At 44.9% G+C, this 19,637-nt stretch overlaps 1 protein-coding gene across 1 annotated transcript; it reads left to right on the forward strand.

Annotated features, from left to right (window-relative positions):
• Positions 1–2,824: 2,824 nt before the first annotated feature.
• On the forward strand, positions 2,825–16,170 carry igfbp5b (insulin-like growth factor binding protein 5b). The gene is made up of 4 exons (XM_047600697.1): positions 2,825–3,550; positions 11,557–11,771; positions 12,101–12,220; positions 13,068–16,170. Exons 1-4 carry the CDS (start codon positions 3,217–3,219, stop codon positions 13,215–13,217), a joined length of 819 nt encoding a protein of 272 aa, XP_047456653.1. The 5' UTR covers positions 2,825–3,216; the 3' UTR covers positions 13,218–16,170.
• The last annotated feature ends 3,467 nt before the right edge of the window (positions 16,171–19,637 follow it).

Below are 19,637 nucleotides of genomic sequence, written 5' to 3' on the forward strand. Positions count from 1 at the left end.
TGTCATCAAGTGATGCCACATGGGACATCATCAGCTGGAGCTAAAGACCCATGTGTTTAAAACTAAATGTGTGGGATTGTTTTCCCGGACATCTCTTCATGTGTGAGGCTCAGGGCTGAGTCTTCAGTCAGACTCTCAGCAGCTCATGCCAAACCTTGGCTTTTTGTCAGTTCCACTGTGGGTGATATAGGTGTCGGGTTCTGACAAGAACTTTTTATCTGCCGCATCTTTTCAACATAGAATCCCTTGTTTGAGTTCCTCTGACAGTGTTATTGGAAAAGCTGTGTCTGTCAGCTGTCAAATACATCATGTCCCAGATAAGGACGACGTCTTTGTTGTTGCTGCATTAAAGTACGAAACACCACAGCTCCACATGGCACACACTCAGGATTCGAAATAAAATCTGATTCTACTTGTGTCCATCTGAAAATCGAGAAAACAACTTATTTAAGGAAGATATATTGTTTGCTCGTTAATCATATTGTCAGCTTGAATATAGAAGAAATGCATCGGCTGATTAGTCTCAGGTTGCTGTTGAATGGAGTTGAGCTGTAGGCTTCTGTTCCCGACATATTCTGTGACACGAGCGTCTCTCCTCCACTAAATCAACACCGCAGAACATTAGGGAAATGCCAGAAGTTAAATATTATACTTGTAGTAGGGAAATTGCACGGGCCTGGTGATGAGTCTTCTGGCTGTCAAATCATAGCACCACCCAATGCAGACATCCAGTCACGAGTGTGCACTTTTGTGCAGCATAGAACTTTGTCAGTGTTCCTTTAAGTCAGAATGATGCATGCATAGACGGAGGGTGGGACAGAGGGAGGAACAGATGGATTGATGCATGAACAGATCTTTGGGGAATTAGGATTTGCATTGAGCAAAGAATGAGAGCAGAGGAAAGGAACAAGAACTCTGTGTCCTCCGAGTGATGATTACATGTGCACCGTACATCCTTAACTTATACTTGTATTGGAAACATGCAGTGTTTTCCTTGTAATGTGTCATCCTCTTTTCATCCACCGTCTCATGCACAGATGAGATGCGGTGGATGCATCATTAATCCATACTGCTTTACTGTCTTAATCCTGTTCATTGTCGCAGCTCTGGTTTGGCCAAAGTAGCTCACATTCTCGTCTCGCATGCAGGGTTCTGCTGCTCCTGTTGGTTTTGGAGAGACCACCGTCTACACTACAGGGCTCTGCTGAGGAGCAAATTCAAACTTGACAATGTTTTTTTGTCAATCTGTCCCTTTGTGTCAGACAAACTCTGTTTCTGTGAAATCAAACCCCATTTATCAGAACTATTGCAATAACATTAGGTAGGAGGTTAGGTCATTATCCAGTCACAGATTCCATGGAGAATTAGTGACTGGATAAATAAATACTAAATTCCTTGATATATACAATGTCAGAGTAGCATCTACTTTCAGTCAGCTGCTTTCTGTCTGCAAAGGTGCATACAGTACGGATGAGTTTATCATTGTTAACAGCACCTTCTAGTGGTCAGCAGCTCAAGCAGCCGGAGTAAATCACTCCTCGATGGATCCTCAGCCTACATACACAGGATAAGATAAAATGATAGCCACGTTTAGGAAATGACTGCGGCCATTTATCAGGCAGTGAATGGTTTTGGGAAGGACAACCCGGCACAGCTTCCTGACACTCTGCTGGTACTGAGGGGGAGAGAAATCTGCCATGAAAGCTGCAGAGATGGGAATAACAGCCCTGGCCAGGCTGATTTAGAGTGCATATGTGGTGCAAGCAGAACACACGCTGAAGCAATCAGGCCTCATTCTGCACATGGACTATAAAATAATAGAGCCCAGTTGCACTTAAGTTGTCAGGCTGTTGCCTCAAATCTCACAGTTCGTGACATCCCTTTCCCTATTCCTCTCCGCTTCTCTTTTTTCCCCCTCTGTGCACATGACTGTCTCCCTCCAGTGACTATATGTGTGAGAGTGTGTGTGTGTGTGTGTGTTTGTGGATTTTCCCTCTGGCTACATTTGTAACACAAATGGTGTCCAGTGGAAGCAACAGGTGCAGGTTTAAAGGTGACTTAAAGAGCAGAGCAGGTATTTCTGAGGGCGTTATCTAAACATGGAGGGAACACGTTGTTTAACATTAATAAAATGCAAATCCATTTCCCGCTGTAGCCATTACATAACGGATCGTCCTACACACCTTTTCCTTGTTCCGCCAGTGTCAAGCGGGACTTTGCACGTACGTTTCCCCACCGGGGATATTCCACCCAGCGCGTGACAGTGACGCTGTATGACCATGAAGTAGGGGGTTACCGGTGATTTCGTTTTTATGGATCATGATGTAATGTAAGAAAACGACTTTTCCTTGACTTGAATTTGAGTTTCAGGAATAAAACACTCGCACCAGAACTATATTTCTCACATATGCTGTTTCCTAACAACACTTTCTGCTCAAATATTTAAAAATGAGAGAACGCTGATTTATGTTTGTTTCTGCGCATCTCCCGATGAATTATCTCACTCACTGTATAAATATATTAAAAAAAAAGAAAAAGAAAGAGAAAAAAAATTGGACTGTTGAAAAATCCCGGACTACAAATATATCCGCAGGAGAAGCCTGCAGGTTTTGACAGCGCTCAGCTGGAGTATTTTGACGAGGGTTGCGTTGCTCTCTGTTGTTGCTTCTTGCACCTCGGCATCAGTTCAGCCTTCAGGGTGAAAGAGTGATCCTCCTCCTGCTGAAAAAAAAATGCTTGGCCGCTTGCCAAGCCGTGGAACAAGTGCGCCTCCCTTCCGTGCTGTTTAGCGTATTCATAGTTAGGGGTTTGGGCTCGGCTGTTTTAAAAAGGCAAGGCAGCTCTCAAGTTGATCAGTCTGCTCAGGAAACTTCTGGTGGAGAAAGTACTGGAGTCCAAACAGGAGGGGAGAGAAGTTGAGATTTTGTGCAAAGAAATTTTCTTTGCTCCCGCAGAGGACAATATTTCGGGGAAATTATCATATATATTTGAAACTGTTGATCCAACTCATTTGGCACCGTGCACTGCGAAAACTGTCATTTGTGTGTGGGTTTTTTTTTTAATATATAGCAACACTCCTGGATAAAGACTCTTGGCTTTAACTGTAAAAATCGGATTATCTGACTGAGGCATTGTGTTCATTAGACCAGGCTACTCCCCCCGCCCCCTCCTCTTCGCATTTGAGGTTTATGCTTATAACTGAAAAGAACGCCAACAATGTTTTTGAGTTTTTGCCTCTTGGTGACATTTATCTTGGGGCTGTCCGGGTGCTTGGGCTCATACGTTCCGTGCGAGCCTTGTGACGAGAAGGCGCTGTCCATGTGCCCTCCGGTCCCGGTCGGCTGCCAGCTGGTCAAGGAGCCGGGCTGCGGCTGCTGCCTAACGTGCGCCCTGTCTGAGGGGCAGGCGTGCGGCGTTTACACCGGGACGTGCACCCAGGGCCTGCGGTGCCTGCCGAGGAGCGGGGAGGAGAAACCCCTGCACGCCCTTCTCCACGGCAGAGGAGTGTGCACGAACGAGAAAGGATACAAACCTGCTCACCCGCCCATAGGTAAGACGCGCACCGGCTGCGTATCTGTCCGTCTGTCTAAATGTCTGTCGGTTTGACTGTGAGTCTGTCTGGATGCGCGCATGAATGGAGAAGGGGTCCCGCTTAGAAATGCATCAGTGCAAAAGTGTCACGGTAGTCGGTCTCCTGTCCCCGTTTTCCGTTTCTCCGTGTCAGTGTTTGAGGATCTCGTCCCGTGCGGGGATGCTCTGCTGTGTTGCTGAGTGGGAAACGTTCGCTGCGTCTCGACAGAGTGAATAAAATGCCAATCTGTGTGTTTTTCATTACAGTAAAGTAAATGACATGACTGATATGTCCTACACCTCGTTCTCTTTGCCTTCTCTTCGGAGAGATCCAGCAGTGACGCTGCTCTCTGACGGAGCGTTTGTTTGACAGATGGTTTGAGGTGCCACCTGATTAACTTTTATCCAGCGCCTTGAATAAACTGTCTGCGGGAGCTTATTCCGCCTCTCGGCTCTTTGCTCAGATAGAAGAAGAAGAAGAAAAGGAACACCTTGCTGGCGACAGACGCGGCATCCAGCTGTACTAACAAAGTCGTGTTGTGTCTCCTCGTCGTGACTCTTCATCGCAACAGACGGTTAAGAAGTTAAAAAAAAAGAAAAAAAAAGCATGGTTGCGCGTCCGGTGACGGTTAATCTGTTGCGGGCGGGTCGACGCTGCGCCGCGGTAAGCGCCTTTAACTCGAGACAGCGGCTGTCAAACTGCGGTTTAACCAGACGCAAGAGCGTGTGACAAGCATCCAAGCAGTGCCCGCTTCATGTGCACAGTCTCGAGGCGCTGGAAAATGACTTCACGCGCGTCTTTTCTCCGTCTCTGCCGTTAATCTCGACGCATGCCGTGAAAAACTTTGTGAAAAGAGTTTATTTATGTGAGGAATATCAAGAGGGGAGTGTGGCAGTCCTTCAAGAGGCGCTTTTACTGCAGTCTGTAACGTCCAGCGTTGCGACAGGCGCACCGTTTTCCATCCTCACCCCAGAGCGCACTCATAGGTGTCTCCGCTTTGCCCTTTTCCCAGCGTCATTCTCACCTAAACCGCCCGAGACGTGAAATCGATCCATCCAGTGAGAATGCGCATCTACGCTTTGGAGAGAGGTACTGAGGTGCCACTCCGTAAACTTTGAGCAAATTTCGGTGTGCAGGCTGCCCCTAGGGTGGTGTTTAGAGTCGGATTACAACTAAATCTGTATGCGTGAGAGAAAAGAGAGAAAGACAGAGACAGACCCAGAGACAAACCGACAGAGGGAGGGAGAAGTCGAGCTGAGCCAGTGCTCTTGAATGATTTAACACATTCTTGGTGTAGCAGACAGGTCCACTGTCACTCAAGAGTTTTAGCAGCTTGTCAACAACTAGATAAGCAGGTGGTAACCACAAAGGTCCTGGCTACGCGCCTCATTCTATAAAATAGGCTTCCACCGGACTCATTCTGGCTGATGACAGGGTCAGTTCAGAAGTTCTCACCTCTTACTTCCATGTCTTCACAGCAGAATGTCTGTCCATGATTGACATAGTTCTAAAACTCACCCCGACAACTTTGTGCTCTGCAAAGCATTTATCACTGTCTGAAAAGATGGAAAAGGTAAGCTTTGGTATCAGTAGTGTGTGTGTGTTCATGTGTGGGCGGGGCTGTGTGTGTGTGTGTGCATTGTGTGTGCTTGTTGTTAGTGATGACACCTCAGGCAGTTTTGTTTCACTCTGGCTTTGCACGCTTATGCACGCACACGCACCCCGTCCGACTTCTTTGTGGGACCACAGAGGCAATCGGAGCATCTTTTCCTGCCTCTGGCTGCGCATTCACTGCATGGGCGCTCGGTCACAATGCAGTGATTCAGCAGAATGCCTCCAGCCCTCTCTTCCCCGCGAAGGGCCTGCTGTCAAACAGCTCCCCGGATGGGAACTGGTGAGGCTGGTGAGCCTCTTGTTTCCTGTCGTGTGGGGTTGCAGCTGTCTGTGTGCTGTACCAGCTGAGCAAGGCAACGAGAGGGAGGAGGAGGAGCTCAAGTGTCCGCAACACACTCGTGAGGGCATGAGAGCTGCAGCCTACTAAATATTGACTGGGACAGCCAAACAATGGCAGAATCCATGCAATCCTCCAGTTCTCGTTCACCCTTCCCTTCGTAAAAAAAAAAAAAAAAAAGAATCCTGGCCTGGCTCTGCGTCTGGGTTCACGTCCCAGCAGTGCATTAATTCATGTCTTGCTCTTGCACCGTGAACCCAGGACTTGGATTGTAAGGCACAGGAGGTGGTATGTGCTTTGCAGCTCTCAGACTTTGTCCGCCCCCTATGGGTGAATCAGCCCCTGGAAAGCTTGCCAAAAGATATGACTTCATGGCAGCAGGCTGCTCGTTCTTCAGGCTCCTGAAAGGGCCTTATGTTTTAACAGATTGCTCTGTGCCAAGAAACAAAAGGTGATTAGGGAGTGGTTCCAAATCCAGAAAAAAACTCCACTCTCACATGGACAGAAATATTATGCTCCTTCTCAGCGTAGCAACAAGGAACCTGCTGCCTTCTCTGACAACTTTAAAGCTTCACGGTCGCTTCAGCTCTCTGCGTGTGTGTAGACGACCTTTTAACCTGCAGCCACGCTGACGTTGTGGAGAGTTAGCGGTTGTTCAGATGTCACATGACTTTGTCATTATTATTTACAATCATCAGTAAGTTAAGCAACTGCAGACTTCTGATGTTTAATCTCTGCCAGAGAGCGTCACTTATATACTATGGTCCCACTGTTGCCCTCTCATTTCTAAGCACCGTACAGAATCTCTTGTCATCACATACTTGACGAAACCTATTCAGCGTTGAGCATTACCATCTGCTTTTTTTTCCGCGTTCGCGTCGTCGCCGGCGCAGCTGGTTATAGTGTACGGGTCGTAGCTGAGAAACTGAAGCCGGAGCAGGAAAAAGCCCACTCTCTCTCTGCCGGTCCACTTAGACTAATGACAACCAGCCACCGTCCTCCACGCCTGGTGTGTACATTGCGTGCCCACACAGACATGCCACATTAGATATAGCTCTGGTCACGTGTCGCCCCAGCTGCCCGACAGCTTCATGATTGGTTCATGCGAAAGGAGAGACTGTATGTGGCTTTCCATCCGTCTCACCTTGAACATCTGAGACAGAGCAGTGAAAGCTTAGCATGCTGCAACTGATCTGCTGCAGGTGCTGGGGAGAATTATTGGAAAGGTCATTTTGGGAAGATATCGCATGAGAAGCTCGCGATTCGTGGAAAATGCGATGCTGCCGAAAGAAGGGCCCATTTGTTGGGTATGACATTGATACCGTTGATGGTGTTTTATAGCCTTTTTTTTTTCAGATACAGTACGATCATGTGGAGACCCGACAGCACTGGAGCTGCTGCTGCTGCTGCAAACCAATATCCTCTTTGGCACACTTGCTTGATTTCTCCCTATAAAACTTTACAGTGGTATTTGTACAGCTTACTGGTCACTGACACCTAGCCTGCTGGTGGCAACAGCTGCGAAAGAAATCAACACTGGCTGTAGTGCCGGGTTTTAAAATGATGCCTCGTGTGTTCAGACCTGACCTGTGTACTGTAATCTCACCCCGACACCTGGCCACATACCAGCAGGAAAGGACAAAAATCGACTTATTTGCCTTTTAAATTTCAACTTCCGCCCAAAAATCATGTCTTTCTGAGGACCTGGACAAGAACAGGGGCTGCGCTCACTGATATTAGTTCCTCCTATACCTGCCATATTTTGATGAGAAGACTCATATGTTGCATGTTGCTTCAAATGGTGCAAATATTGTGTTAAAAAATGTGCAATTTTTCTCATTCTTGGCATTGCTATAAATCACGAATCGTTACTCAGCCGCGAATTAGCCTGATGCTCGTTTGTCACACACTGTAACGTGTCTTTAAAAAGAAAAACAACAACAACAAAAAAACCCCTGTCTTGCTTGGGGACCGTCTTTATACAGTACGTCCAGGAGCAGTCTCCTCGCGCCAAAATAGCTGCTTCTGTCACTGGGGAGTCAGAACATCGTCACACCCAGCAATTGTGTTGTGGTGTTTGCGACCCAAAAAGAGGTTGCATCCGTCCGTGTGGCTTGTTGAAAACCCAAACTCAGATGTGGAACGAGACCTCAGACCAAAATTAGCAATGTACAGTAGAGCGGCCATGCGCCTCACTCTGAAAATTTACTTTTCGCATGACTTGCACCACAAAAGTCTTTTTTTTTTTTTTTTTTTTTGTTCCGCGAATGCAGTGAACAGGTCAGAAAGTTTGCTTACCTATAGCAGCATTTCCTTCTTGGGAAGATTTGGCATCCTCTTATAAGTCCTGTTTTGCAATTTATAATCCTTGAATTGTTCTTGTTGCTATTTATACAATGCATTCAGAAAAGCAGGAAACCTTTTGATTGCAATGGACATATTCTGTGCGCACAATACCATGGGAAGAGTTATTTCCTCCTTATTCAGAAAACTGATTGAGAGCATGCACAAGGCCGAACAACAGAAATTCCACTGAAACAACAGGACACACAAGATAAAACACGATTCCTTTACACTTGTGGTCAAACATGATCCTTGGTGGAGCTTTTTATTCAAGGCTTTGAAATTCTGACCACTGCGCTGGTGGCATTTAGGATAGAAAGCACCGTCTCTGTGTGACGCCTGTTCACGGTGTTGCATTACCATGAGATACTTTGTCATTTTATCTTCAAGTTCATTCGCCATCAAAGAGTCCTGGCGCTGGCACTCACGCACCGCTCTGAAAAGACTCTCTGACCCACTTCTTTTATTTGTGAGGACGTAACTTTTGTGCTGCTGCACGACTCGGCGGGTTCGTTCACACCTCCCTCTCTGCTCCAGAAACTGCAGCGTTACCGGGCCGAGGCCCCGCTTTCAAATATTAAGTAGCCGAGGAAGCGCGATGCCGAGGGATGGTTTACTAACGCTGCGCTTTGTACGACACAGACCCTCGGGCTCATTTATCCCCTCAATTATCTTGTCCTACCCCCAGGTGAGATTAAACTGCAGCTCTATTCACGTCTCTCCTACAACTTGTAAAGATGTAATTTCAGATGCAGAGCAGAGGAAGGTTTAATCAAAGGCAGGATGTAACAAACGTGGTGTAATACCTGGAAATCCATTGAAAGGTGGGATAATCCATTGTCCTGGCTTTTCTCGTTGTCCAAACGGTATTATTATCATGTATTTTCATCTTAAAGATGCAGCGCAGAGACAGATCCAAAGGAGGGGGAGGCTTATCTTTCATGCTTGAACTGCTGCCCGTAAGAAACTTGGGATATTCATGAAGCATAATTGTGTGCAGATGTTAATTTTTAAACAGAGACGTATCAGGTGCAGCTCCTTTATCTGCTCTGCCCCTCTCGTCCTAATGAAATCTTTAGCTGGGCCTGAGCTCGGGGAGGGAGATAGCAGCACAGCTTTGGGCTCGGCTGAATGGAGGAGCTGCACATGACTCGGCTCAGTTGGCTCGCGTCCAGCATCTTGGCTGAGTTTCAGGAGTTAAACACAGACCCTCCGAGCCTCCTTTACAAGCTGAGCACCCTTAGCATGGAAAAACTGAGTTGTTTTTTTTTTGCGTGTGTGGCACAGTGAAGAGCCCACATCAGAAAAGATACATTTGGTGAGTTTTGTGAATGGAGGAGAAAAGAAGTCAGACGCCATTGTCTTTAAAATAAAACCGCTCACGCTCTCCTCTAAAAACAGACGTTTTCTCAAAGTGACGGACTCGTGAGGATCACAGATTGTTTTTTTTTTTTAGTCCGGCCATTTATACGCTCAAATGAAGTTACACATAAAACAAGAATGCACGTTAAAAATACGCCGTCCTTATTTTTAACTGTATATTTCACTGCCAGATATGTGGCATTTTAATCAAGCACCCTGAGAAATTATTGGACCGTACAGCAGAAATAAAGAGTTTTTCCAGAGTGGTCACATGCGTGGTGTACACAGGAATGCTTGTTTGACATATTTATTTATAGCAAGCAATAGCCTCGTAGTCTTAGTGGGGAGACACAAGGACATATCTAAACACAAACCAAGGCCTGCCAAGTCATGAGTTGTGAGATTAATTTCAAAAAGACAGCAGTGCAGCGCAGAAGCCAAAGACCCAATTCTGGTAATCACCCACCCCCCCACACCCACCACCCACCCCCACACACACACACACACACACACAGACACACACACACACACCCCGCCCACCCCATCTCCCCTCCCTTCCCAAAGACTCCCAGACGCTCATGCTGTGTCAGGTTCTTTGAACATCAGTTTCTCAGAGCTTGTGCCCTTGTTACGTCTCAGCGCCTTTCGGCATGACGGCTGTATACTAATAGGCCAGACGGCAAAGTTGTTGAATCATATTTTCCGGCATATTTTCTACGTATTAAAGCTGATTTGTCTTTTAGCAGCAGTGGGCCTACAGTCGGCCGCCAACATTCCTGCATTCTGTGGTGCGTCTGGCCCTGCGCTCCACGGCAGGTTTCCTTGTCAGATAAATATAACCAGGGTCATCCACTGGCACCGTCGCTTCAGCCAGTTGGGGCCTGGCAAAGTCCCCACAATAACTCTGTACTTATAGGACAGCTAAGCCAAGGGTGGGGGGGGGGGTGGAGCGGAGGGCTCTTTTCTGTGGCCTCAAAGAACCTCTGGCTGGGGGTCCAGGCTTAGGAGGCTCAGCCCCATACATAGGAAAAGGGGGGCTAGGTTAAGGATAAAGGACCTCAACCTGTAAATATCTCATCAGGAAGGACTTTCAGATCTCTGAGACTATAGTGCCCTCTGGGGGAGCTGGAATTACATCCACTAAGGGCACAAACGTGACACAAATGTACAAGCATTTATATGAGTCCGCAGAGAAACAGAATTTTCCTGGGCCTGACATTTGAATCATTTTAATGTGGGAAACGTCGCTGTGAAGTTACGACACTCGGGGGCCTCAGTCCCGGTCACAGCTCCAGCAGCCCAGATAACATGTTAGCCCATTTTCCAGGCGCAGCTCAGGGAGCAACGTGTGGTGCAGTTTTTTTTAAAGTTGTGCAGGTCTGTGAGCTCACGAATACGAGCTCGGTGACACTGTGTGTGTCTGTGTTCATGTGTGAATTCTATATATTTCATTTCCTCGTTGCTCTGGTGGCTGCATGTCTGAGCTCATGTGTTAGCGTGTTTTACTGTGGAGCGTGGAGAGGTGGAGGGGGTGGGGGGTTTGCTGGGGCTGGGTGAGAAAAGATGAGTTCAAGCTATTGTCTTAGCCGTAGGAGTTCATCAGCTGTTGGTCACAGCAAAGCCCCCCCCCCCCCCACCACCCCACCCCCCTCCTCTGTAAACAAATGTTAAACAACAGCTGGGCACGAAACCCTGGGAAACGCTCCCATCTGTTTCTATACGTGTGTGACGAGGACCGACACGATGCACGGAAATAAACCTCAATCATTCAGGAATAAGAAGTTGTTGGATTAACTTTCAGAGCTCAAATAAACTTGACTGGACGAATGTGAGATGAGCAACGCAGCTTTCGAGGGTTTGATGAACAGTATAAGGCGTCACATAAACACACAGTGACACAGTGAGGTTCCTTAAGCTTTAACGTGTTGGTATTTTTACATCAACAGTGAATCAAGTAACTGCGTAGTGTGTAAAACATCCTAAACTCACTGTGCCCAGAAGTTTGTGTCATACAGACGGAAATCATGGAGCATTTAGTTCCCACGAGTTGTTGGAGGCCAGAACTTAGAAGAGAAGGACTCGTCTTGTGTTGGATAGAAACACAACTCCAGAATGAATCTTTTGAAAACGTATTCACTGCTTAAATAAATGCTATAGATTTACAAATATGACAATAATGAACTCTCTGCACACCTCTTTCATCTTATTCTCTTTGCTCATTGATGTCTTGTCTGTGCTTAGAGTGAGCTCATTTCACAGTCATTTCCTTGCTCAGCCTTGTGACCTTTTCCGTGCACACGACAGTAAACGTCTTGAATCTCGTTTGCAGATCGTGAGTCCCGAGAACACGAGGACACCGTAACCCCAGAGAACACAGAGGAGCAGCCGCCGGCCAAAGTGCCACTGCTCCACAAAGACATTGTGAACAGTAAAAAAGCCCACGCAATGCTCAAGGAAAAGAATAGGAAGCTCAGCAAGCAGCGCTCCATGGGCTCTCCCATGGATTACTCCCCCCTGCCCATTGACAAGCATGAGCCGGAATTTGTAAGTAGCAACATCCGAAGCTCCTTTGTGAAGAAATAAATGTTCATAAATGACGTGTTCAGCAGCTGAAAATTGGTGTTTTGCTGCCCTCTCTGGTTGAAAGTTTCACCTCTGACCACATCACCGGTATCGCCGGGTTAAGTGATGTGGTCAGAGGTGAAGTACAGACACGTTTCTGTTGCACCTGTAACAAACAACCAGCTGAATCTGTATCATTATACAAACATCTGATTTTCAGACGCTGCTGTTAAGTTACTCAAGTTCTTTTGAACAGAACAACATGGAACAGCCTCTGCTTGGTTGTAACCGTGTGCTGTGTTTCTCTGAAGGGTCCGTGCAGGAGAAAGCTGGATGGGATCATTCAGGGAATGAAGGACACCTCTCGTGTTATGCCTCTGTCTCTGTACCTTCCCAACTGTGACAGAAAAGGATTCTTCAAGCGCAAGCAGGTGGGTTTCACTTTAAATGCTGATATGTAAGAGCAACGCATTCCTGGAACAAGTTACCACCACAGAATAAATAAATAAATAAATCATGTGCTCACGCAGCCTGAACAGTTTCCTTAATCTGATCAATACTCTTTGGTTCCTGGTCCATTAACCTCCTGAGACCCTGCGTCCTCATATGTTTTAGGTTTTATTGCAGCGTCATTTAAACCCATTGTCCCCGTTAGTGGACACTTTAGTCTGCTATCTAGTGGTAGCAGAGGGTTAATACATTAGTTGGTAATAACATGTTAGCTGTCATTTCATCGGATTCATTCACAGGACAAAAGTGGACGAGGAGCAAAACCTCATCAAATTCTACAGTTAAAACTTATTTATTTATACTTATTAACATTTCTAGTTTTATACGACTCACAAATTTAACAAATTTCATCAATAGCAACAAGCTGCAACATGCTAATTAGTAAGTACTCGTTTGAGGACGTTGGGACTTTACTGTTCTGTCTTTGCTCAGCCATGTTCAGATACTAAAATGTGGGTCAAATGTTTTGTCTTAATATTGTCTATTTCGATACTGTCTGTCTGTTTCTGTGTTGTGTATCTGCCTTGGGACTTCAGCTAAAAATTAGCATTAGTGCTAAGTCTGGCACATTTACACTGATCACTAGTGAATGATGATTAATGTGCATCGTCCCAATTCAATAAAATAATCATAATAATATTCTTAATTTCCCTGGAATAGCCAGCTGCTAGCTTCAGTTAAAGTCCCTCTGAGTTGTCTCTATATACCGAAGCCCGGAGTCTGTTTCCGACACAATGCTAACACGACGTCTACTTTCCTCGTCCGCAGTGCAAACCATCTCGCGGCCGCAAACGAGGCATCTGCTGGTGCGTGGACAAGTACGGCGTCCAGCTCCCCGGCACAGACTACAGCGGAGGAGACATTCAGTGTAAAGACCTGGAGAGCAGCAGCAGCAGCAGCAACAACAACAACGAGTGAAACCGGGAGGACCAAGCCTTGATCGCCAACCCTCCCCCCGCCCCCCCAACCACCACTCCACCCAGGGCCCACGCCTCCTCTCTGAATCACACCTGTATGCTCCGCCCTCTGTTCACTTCAAGATTTCTTTTTTCAAACTGAAAAAAAGAACAAGCTGAAAAGACACCTGTATTTTTTTTTTTTTTTTGTCTGTCGTTGACCAAGCACTCTTCTCCTAAAGAGGGGGAAAAGTCCCAGAAGATTTCCTAGATCCCTTGACTCATTGATCGTGGGACCCCTCAGTTGCAGAACCACGAAAATATATGCACACAACGGATATATTTTTTATAGAAGCTGGGGGTTACAACGCAACACTTTGTATGGTGTAAAATTAACAAAAAAAAAAGAAAAAAAATGCATCAAAACAAATCAGTTTCAGCCTGTGGAGCACGACGCCACCGCAGAACTGACGATTGGCAGAGTAATTTTATTTTTATTTTCTGTCTGTTTTCCAAAAGAAAAAAAAAAAACGAGAGATAGGAAGATACTGTAACGGTTGACTCTATCTGGGTTTGTGGTTCTGTCAGAGCACTTATAAATAGGGGAACCTGCTTAGATACGTGCAACTTCACAGAAAAAGACGCGTGCATGGACGTGTGCATGTGTACGGTGCAAATGTGCGGTGTGTATGAGCCTCTGTTGGTGTACGAGGGAGTGAGCCTATTACAAAAAAAAAAGAAAGAATGTCCTTTTTTTTTGGTTTTTCCTTTCTCTTTTGTTTGGTTTTGTCACAACAAGTATTGCTAGCGCTTGAGGTGGCCTTCGGGCCGGCCTCCTCTGTAATGTAAAGCATGTTTTGGGGGGAGAGTTCAGAGACAAAAGAGCAAGTAGACCGTCACAGATGAACCTATGTAAGTGGCTCTTCAACAATGTAGCTAGCCTGATATGCCAACTGTGCCTATTTGAACAGACACTGCCATGCAGGGCAACACGGAGCTTAGAGAGCGCTGACTCCACTGGTGAAATAAAGATTTTCAGCTTAAGTGAACGCGACTCAAGTCTGACTTTGATCCGGTTGAGTTACGTGATCAAACTCCCCAGTCGGGCCGGTTGCTTCTCTGATTTGGTTTGTGTGAAGTGTAGTTTTGTATGGTTTTTGTTTGTGCTGTTTTCTTTGCCTTCAGTGAAGTAAAGACCGCCCACTTTTGAGCCATGTTCCTTTATCAAGTGGTTTCCCCCCCTCAGTACTGCTACTACAGTGTAACCATGGTGTATTACTTTTAAATATAGTTATTGACTGTTGTTTTTCCTGTAGAAACAATATATGACAATAATGTTATTGTGCTTGGAAAGAAAAAAAAAAAGAATTTGAATGAGTTGTAGCCTGTCAGGAGAGTGACCCAGAGTCATGTGACTACAGGACAGTCAAAGAAGCTAACCCTCTGGAACCGCTCTGCTCCCATGCCTCCGTACCTGTATCTAAGTGGAGCATGATCAGAACAAAGAGGTTGCAGGTTGTAACAGGGTCTTTAATAGAGTTGTTCTCTCTCTGTGCAAGTCACAGTGCCTTCCTATATGTACAAAATACATTTAAATACTGACGTGAAAGTGACATGGATATGTGGATATCATACGGGGCAACTTTCAGCTGACACCCCCCCAAAACTGGGGCTGATACTTGACACAACAATAAAGAGGTTCAGTTCTGACTTAAGAGAACAACAATGAATGTGGTAGGTCCTTTAAATGCGGCGTATTGCAGATCCGTTTGTGATATCCGCCTGTACCTCGGTGGGGTGGGGGGGGCGGGGGTGGGGGGGGCAACTCTGGAGTAGAACAATGTGTTAAACCTCCTTCTCTTTCTTCGACAACCAATAAGCTAAGACGCTTGCTATTTCACGTGAATGCCAATGTAAATGACTGCCAGAGGAGAGGGAAGCCAAAAAAAAAAAAAAAAAGGAGGGAGAGATGAAATCCTAAACGGCTTTGGTTGTGAACACATCATCAAGGCCCCACTTCAATTCCCACTACCACTTTCGAGAAAAAAAAGAAAAAAAAAAAGAGCAGCTTGCACTTATTTCAGTTAATCACTATTGATATTGACACACAACGACATACTAAGATGTGGTATCATGAAGTTAGTGGAACAACAAGAAATTAAAAAAAAAAAACAACAAAAAAAACTTAAAGCTAAATGTTGTGTTATCTTGTGCTTACATTTCAAAGGTGGTGCTTTGAGGTGATATTTGTTGACAGGGGCCGTGAAGCCCACGCCTGGGACCTCCAATACAGCAACACCTTTTAGGGGGAAAAGAGATAAATAAAACAAAATAGATGGGAAGTAACACGCAACTAGAGATGTTCTCATGGCCTATTGCACAGAGATGGTGGGTGAGACGGAGGAGTCAGGGGAGGAGAAGGGCGAGCGCCATGGGCGGTGGTCGTTATCAGGGCCTAGCCACTTCCCCGATGTGGGGTCACCAACCGCATGACATTAGATACAGCTAGAAGACAGACTCCAGGAGTCATGGGGACCTGGGGAGACGTCGGTGACGTCCCGGCTGTTCGCTACAGGCAGCTTCCCCGGGTTTCTCATCTCCTTTCTGGTTTAAAACTCATATTCACATTACATACTTCAGTAGTACAGTAACGACATTACGGATTTTTTCTGAATACATAACACTTTTTGGATGTAACGAGACAATACAATTGGTTTTGGTAATTTGGTGTTGACTGGCTTGTCAAACAGACCCATCGGTGGCAGGAGGATAGCGGGAAACAAAATGGTCAGTATTTGGAGCTACATAAGACAAATAAGGAAAAAAAAAAGAAAAAAAGACAAAAAATCTCAAATTATTAAAGTGAATATCACTGTGTAATATTTATTCAACTTGTAATTTATGTACTCTTTTAACCTTTGTCTTTTTTTGTTATGACAAAGCATTTATTTAAATAAAGTTATGTATTCATTTAAGCATTCTGGTGAGGTTTTCATTTCTGGAGTCGAGCGGCCGCTGAGTCGGCCTCGAACGCACAGTCTGATGGTGGAATCATCCTGATAGTAAGCACTGACTAATCTCCGAGGCACGAGCTGATAAACCTCTTAGACATAAGTCTGAGACACCCAGGCGAGCCCACAGGATCTCATGCAGCATGCAGGATGTGACTTTATAAAGCCTCGCCCGAAGGCAAGTCACCTGGTTTTCAACACCACAGTCAGAAAGATTGCACAGGAACAAGGAAGTCATTTACCACAGGTCTGAACTTCAAGAGGGGGGTTAACATCTAGTGGTAGCACCAGCTCACTATTCAAAAGACTGAGAAGAAGAGGTTTGTAGCCTGGAGGAGGCTTCGTCGTGATGTTATGGAAGAGCTGCCTTTACTGCCACTTAAAGGTAGAACGGACTCACCGGTTTAGACGCATTTAACCAGACACAGAGTTACAGAAGGTGGAGGTGGAATATGAGTCAAAAGGTGAAGCAATTTCATCAAATTTGTCACACTCCTCTGATCCACATTAAACGTAATAAGGTTATACGGTTAAAAGAAATTAACGAAACTCATTTACGCTCAGACAATCAAACGGACACAACACGTCTGGTCATTTTTATTCCCTCATGGATTTCAGGAACTGACAGAAAGAGCTTTTTTCTTTTCTTTCTTTTTTTTTTTTTTTAGAGGGGGGGCATCAAACTCTTTCCCCGGGGACCTGAAGATTTTGACCAACTCCAGATGTGCGTGACTAAGGCAGGGCAAGGGTGGAGGGCCCAGCACTTCCTGTATAGCTAGCAGATCAAGGCTGCCGTAAAGGTTGTTGTGGTATGTTTCCGTGTATTTGTGTCTATTAGTGTGTGTGTGTGTGTGTGTGTGTGTGTGTGTGTGGACTTTAACTTCAGGGAGGAGGAAACATGTGTAGAAGATTTGATTTGTGAGGCAGTGAACATGACAATTACTATTTTCCTTCAAAGAAACTGACAACTGCACTTAGGACTTCAAAGCATTTATCCCCCTTTTATTACATAATTAACCCAACAACATTGGACGTCTACATCTACCATCAGCTCACGCACCGCTCTCCGTCCCAGACCCAGTCAGACTGCAGAGTATTTCCACGCTGCGTAGACCTGCAGCAACGCTGAGTTATCGTCCTGTTTGCAGTTTGGTGTTGACAAAGCAGCAACTCTGGAGATGCTTCTAGTTGCATGTGCGTAGATTTGTCTTGTCTCATTAAACCTGACGTTTAGAATCACTGATGTCACGTTTAAAGTCGTGAACTTGCAAAACGCATGCAGATTTTTTTACGCTGCACAATCGCTGATCTTAGAATCACTGCTTGTGCTGTTGGATAATCCTCTGAGCGAGGTAATAGTGGTTCTTGTCATCAGTGAGATGGAGATGAAAGGAGATTTGAAAGAATGTACAGAACTTGAGAGTAAATCACATGACTTAGTGGAGGAATCCTCCGATGCCGGCGGTAGAAGACGGCAGACAAGTGTCTACTAGTTCTCATCCGAGCCCTTTCATCACGGATGGACTTAGACCTGGAATCCCAAATGGAGGGTTTTCCAGAGCGGATGGATGTGACTGTGAGAACCGCGACTGCATGTTAAGTAAACTAACTCTGAGATTAAGATTTGATGTCTGACTGCTGCTGTTGTGGGTACAGTGCACGGCAAAACTTTCATTAGCTGTCCTCGGTGTCGGTGGACTAGACGAGCACGTGTTTAGTATGAAGAAAATGTCAAGAATCTTTGGCAACAGGAAGATATTTGCAGCCTGTAGCTTTGGCCACTGAGGCCATTTTTAATTCTGCTCAACAAAGTGAGCAGTGCAGCTTAACCCTCAGGCATCCTTTTAATTTACCACCCTCTTGTGACCTTAGCAGACAAAAAACAAAGATGTTCATGTCCAAAAACTGCTATAAAAACTTAACGGATTAATAGTTTTTTCAGATTTTTTCTGCATAAACCTCTTAAACCACTTCAGCACTTTACAATACTACCAACAAATCAATAATTTTGAGGAATTTTAACCCTTAAATGCCAGTTTGGTGATTTGAAGTCATTGTTGTTTTTACAAAAAACTAACAAACAAAAAAAACATGAAAACTTAGCTATTGGCTAATTAGCCATAAAACTAATGTTGGGTTAATGTTGGGGCATTTTTGTCAAATCAGTCTTGGTTATGACCAAGTTTATCTAAAATATTGACTTGATTGCATTATTAGTTTTTGTGTAACCTCAGATTTAACATTTACTACCCTCTCGTGACCTTAGCAGATAAAAATGTCCCGTTCATTTCCATCATAAATTTTTATTTATATTTATTGATGGAAAGTTCATTTGACGTTTTTGTCCAATAAGGTTACAAGAGGGTGGTAACTTTTCTTCATAGTGCTCTGTTTACCTGTTATACTGTAAATAATACTTGTGTAGGGATAAATTTTGTTTCAAAAAATTGTGCCATATGCACTAAATCAGTGAAAATAGCAGCTGATTGCAGAGGAAAAGTTTGCCCAAATGGACAAAAAAGGCAAAAGATAAAAGTCGGCCCGAAGATCACAGATAAACAGATAAACCCCTTGTTACAGAAACTGGAAAAAAAAACAAAAACAAACAGAAAACTTCTAAAAGTACAGCTTAAAAAGTTCACAGACTAATTTCCAGGTTTTGTTTGAGCCATCGTTCTCTAATAATGTGACATATGACATAAACACCTGGAAAAAGGTTCTGATGATGAAAGTTAGTCTTTGTGGTTACTCGTTACTCGGGTGCATTTGCTGTACATCAAAATATCGATTCATGTGCATTGTCCCCCTCAAATAAAAACTGAATTTGAATAAATTTAGGTGGAAGTTTAATTTTCAGTTTTAGTCCCAAATCGAGTGGTTGCTCACTGTCAAAACCGATCATTTACTCCAGTGAGTTTATGATGATGACGGCTTGAATCGTGAGAATTGAACCCAGGATAATAGTAGGATAAACAATCATTTTCATTTTGAGTTTTTTTTTTCAGTGCCATGGTTAAACACATTAAAGATACTGACTTATTCAGACACTTGCACATTATGTATTTCCAACTGCATAACCACATCTGGGCAGATTCCCTGGACTCGTACACGCCTCCACCAAACGACGAGCTAGAAGCTAATAATTGGCTTTTTTTGTCTTTACTTCCCGCTTCCATTGGACCATAGAAACTATTATTTTGTTAACATTCAGCAAGTGCAACCTCGACGAGTCGCACAAACAAACCATCAATATATCAGGGAAGCTGTCGAATGCTGACAAAAGAGAAGAGCAGCCTGAAAGCAGGGCGGATCTTGGACGCTCTACGACACATGTGAGTGCTTTTGCTCATAAACACACACTCGCACACATTATCGCGCCAGCACAGATACTCACCCCACTCTCACTCCCACAGCTGAACTACCCTCTTCAG

This window comes from Mugil cephalus, chromosome 12 (assembly GCF_022458985.1).
Source record: "Mugil cephalus isolate CIBA_MC_2020 chromosome 12, CIBA_Mcephalus_1.1, whole genome shotgun sequence".
Taxonomy (NCBI): Eukaryota; Metazoa; Chordata; class Actinopteri; order Mugiliformes; family Mugilidae; genus Mugil; species Mugil cephalus.